The sequence below is a fragment of the Castanea sativa genome, chromosome 3, assembly GCF_040712315.1.
Source record: "Castanea sativa cultivar Marrone di Chiusa Pesio chromosome 3, ASM4071231v1".
NCBI classification, from domain to species: Eukaryota; Viridiplantae; Streptophyta; class Magnoliopsida; order Fagales; family Fagaceae; genus Castanea; species Castanea sativa.
This window is the reverse complement of record NC_134015.1, coordinates 3688841-3692704: the sequence shown is the minus strand read 5'-3', so window position 1 is coordinate 3692704 and position 3864 is coordinate 3688841. Positions and strand designations below refer to the sequence as shown.

At 33.1% G+C, this 3864-nt stretch overlaps 1 protein-coding gene across 1 annotated transcript; it reads right to left on the bottom strand.

Moving 5' to 3' along the window:
- Positions 1-560: 560 nt before the first annotated feature.
- On the bottom strand, positions 561-2276 carry LOC142626942 (large ribosomal subunit protein uL1z-like). Its single transcript, XM_075800689.1, has 3 exons — positions 2008-2276; positions 919-1124; positions 561-832 (listed from the first exon to the last, which is right to left on the bottom strand). The coding sequence occupies exons 1-3, from the start codon at positions 2147-2149 to the stop codon at positions 779-781; spliced, it is 402 nt and encodes a 133-aa protein (XP_075656804.1). The 5' UTR covers positions 2150-2276; the 3' UTR covers positions 561-778.
- Positions 2277-3864: the final 1588 nt, after the last annotated feature.

Genomic DNA, 3864 nt, shown 5'->3' with positions numbered 1-3864 from the left:
ACGAATGCTGATCCAAGGTGACAGTGATATTGTCTCAAACAAAACAAATCCATGCTAGTTATAAAAATTGCAGAAGGGAAATCACTAAAATACAGGGGTCTGTTGCCAACTTATAATTAATGACTAATGACTTCAGTCATTTTTCTCCCACCCAGGCCATCTTGGTGCAGTAAAAATCATTGAAGCAAAGAACTGAGCACCCTTCAGCCCTCGCTACTGAGTGCTGCTAGGGATACTAGATAGTTTATATAATCCTTACCAACTGACATATTACTGATCACATAAAAGTAATTCAAGCATTCATTCATTGTGATGTTTAAGTGGGCACTAATCACATTTTTGCCACATCAACTTGTAATGTTTTTCTAGTAAAATTTCTAGTAGCTTTAGCATTTTCAATATCTATTAGGCAGTAAAGCAATAGGTTCCTTCTCTCTATTGGTAAGGCAATGAAGCTATCTTATCATATGAGAAGTTCAAACATAAAAAAAATGCCCATGTTTATGAGCATAATAATAACAGAACTGACTTGAATCAAATCACCCCGCTGAACCATTCCAAAAACAAAAATAAGAAGCATTTTTTACTCAACCAATAACATCAAATTTAAACAAAAATATCATCATTAACTAAACTTTGAAGCTAAAGAATCCAAAACAAGGAAAACAAAAAGGACCTCAGGAAAATTCCCCAAGGAATGTCTTGCGTACATAATGCTCAAAAAACATTTCACTCATGCTGCTTCTCCTACATAACTCTCACAAACAGCAAAATGGAATTAATAGAGGCGAACGGCACTCCCCATGGTACTCTTCAGATTCAAGCACCTCACCTATTCAAGCACACACCAAATGCACAAAATTGATTACCACTGAACAATGGGAAGATAAACACTAAGAATGTTTTTAATGAACTTACATTTTGCCAATTTTTCTTCAACAATGAAACAAGGAAGTTGACACTCATTTGCACATTCTGGAAGATCTGCTTTTCCTCCATACTGCAATTTCCAACAGCAACCCCCATACAAAGAACCTTCTTGAGTTGAAACTTCACCATTGCTTTCGTTTCATTAACCTTTGACTCCAAGGATTCTTGATGAGTCACCAGTGTTGGAAACTTACCTGCATTCACATCCTGAATGATATAAGAAAGATACAGAATAGTAGCCAACCTATGTACAATGATAATCAAAACAAAAAGTTGGGGACCACAAAGAAAAGCCTGCTAATCAGTTGAACAAAATTCTTTAAGTATTTTTAGCATCCCAAATTTTCAGAAGACCAAATTTATTATAAAAAAATCAGAAGATCAAGTTATTAACCAGTGCACCAGTGCACCAGTAAAGGAAAGGCAGATCTGTGTCAAACTAAGACTTAAAGAGTTATGTTCTAAAGTTTTCAGGAATAACCGCAGAAAAGAGTGTAAATGGTAAGGTTGACAACTAAACAAACAATTTTACAGCCCCTTGTCTTAATGCCTGCAAATAAACAGATCACGTGCCCCAATCTGTACAATTAAAAATATTTTCAATCACAAACAACCAATTGAAGGACATAAAAAGCCACCAAGCTTCCTAATTTCCAATTAAAGTTCTATGTTGGCAACTTAGCACAATGAACTAAGCAACCTACCCACATTGCAAAACCCATAAAGATCACACAGAAGCACCAACAAATGACCTTTTGAGATATAGCAATGTCAAATAAGGACCAACTATAGAACAGTCAAGACCTCATTGGAAAAACTCAGAACCACAAAAGAGCTTATACATCATCAAGCAACTATGCACAATGAATGAAACAGCCCACCCTTATTTACAAAACTCATACAGATCAAACAGAAGCACCAACAAATGACCTTTTGAGATATAAAAATGTCAAATAATGAACAACTACTGCAGAGACAAGACCACATTGGAAAACCTCAGAAACACAAAAGAAAATCTGACCCCATTGTTCAACAACAAAAAGAGAACCAATAGCTAAAAACATAAAAACTACTTGCCTGCCTTGGTAAGACCAGGACCCAAGAGACGAGGAATTAGCTTAATCACAGACTCAGATGCTAAAAAGGCATGGTACTTCTTGGCGAGCTTCTTCACCAGTTTCTTATTCTTGTTGAGCTTCTTCAGCCCTTCCACATCCATATACTCCAATCCCACCTTCTCTGCCTGTACTTACAATAACATAAACCACATATGAATCATTCAGCATTGCAGTACAAACAACAACTCCAATCATCATTTCATATATACATCCCAAAATTGGAAGAAAAAAAAAATTATACCTAAAATTTTTAGGTGCAATGTCATATATACATCCAAAACTAACTTACTTTTAGGGATTAAACACAAAGTTCTCTAATTAATTTCAACTATGTTTTTTATTAGCCAATGTGGCACATCCATTTGACTTATTATCTACGCTGCACGGACGGGTACAATACGGCAACATGTGCAGAATTTAAATAATAATAACATGATAAGGCAGCTAGGGCACTGTTACAACACAGGTGCGACACGGATATAGCACCCCAAATGACGTGTCAGGGCATCCTAGCTTATTAGCTGATTGGATTTGGATTTCAATTTTTAGTTTAAATAACTCAAATGGGCTATGAAATGTCACAGCAGAAGGAAAAAAAAACAAAGATTTGATTTTTATTACCATTTGAACTTGAAAGAACTATGACAAAGATTCCATTTCAAATCCATTGCATCACAATTGTTTTTACATTGAGCAAAATATCAAAAATTCACATAATAACAAGCAATTGTTCTTCAAATCCAAATGCAAACATAAGGAGTTGTAACTAAGTTTGACCCACAATTACAATAACATATACAAATTAGAAATGAATGGAAATAAGGTTAAAAAAGAAAAGAGTTCCTTAATGGATTATTTAAATCGTCAAACTCAATCTGCAATCGAAAATTCAAACATAAAGAGTGAGAAAGACATGACTTAATAGTTATTGTCATATAAAGAAGTAGAAATCAAGATAAACTAATTACCTGATTGAAGATGAATCGGGCTATATCCATGCATTATTCAAAGTGTCTTCAACCTAATCATAATATTCAAATCTGATAAATCACTGATCCGATAGATCAATATCATCTAACACAAAATCTCACGGGGCTATATCAATAAATAAATAAAAATTCTAATGAATGAAAAGGTTGAAGAGGGTCTATTTATAATCAACAGTACTTATGAATAATTACTCCTAACATCTATAAATATATATACCACAACAATATGCCTTGTGAAAATGTTGGCATGCAAATAAAAAATGGATAATCACAAATTGGATTTCTTAACATAAATGTGAGGTGCATTTATGTTGTTTTCAAATAAAATATACTATTTAATGTAAATGAAATGGTCCCAACCATGTTACCAAGTATATTTCCAAATTACTGGATTATCTATCCTATATTGGATTCCTTTCCAAAATAAATTGAAAGCAACTTCTCAAAAATAAATAAATAAATTGAAAGCATTTAAATTTTAATCTTGCCAGTTGCCTGCATTGGGAAAGCATTTAATTTTTTTTTTCCCCTTTTTTTGAGAAAACGTTCATTGGGAATTTGTTTTCTGTTTTTTTCTTTCTTTTTTTTTTTTTTTTTAAGAAGCACTGGAAACTTTTATTGTTCCCCTGGAGTGAGTTATTAATTTGCAATAAAAATGAATTTTAAGAAATTAAATTCTTGCCAGAATAAGATCTCTAAGGCTTCTTTTTCTTTTTCTTTTTTTTCCCTAAGAAATTAAATTCTTACCAGAATAAGATACATAATCTCTCTCGTAGGGCTGATGCGATTTTATTCCAAGATTATTATTCGACAACAAGATATTTTAT

Bases quoted from the DNA above. Each gene is read 5' to 3' on its own strand.
- LOC142626942 (XM_075800689.1), bottom strand. From the start codon at position 2,149: ATGGATGTGGAAGGGCTGAAGAAGCTCAACAAGAATAAGAAACTGGTG. The intron at 1,125-2,007 runs GCAAGTAGTTTT...ATGTGAATGCAG, and splicing joins TCCTGGTCTTACCAAGGCAG to GTAAGTTTCCAACACTGGTG. The intron at 833-918 runs GTAAGTTCATTA...GTGCTTGAATAG, and splicing joins TGAAGAAAAATTGGCAAAAT to GTGAGGTGCTTGAATCTGAA.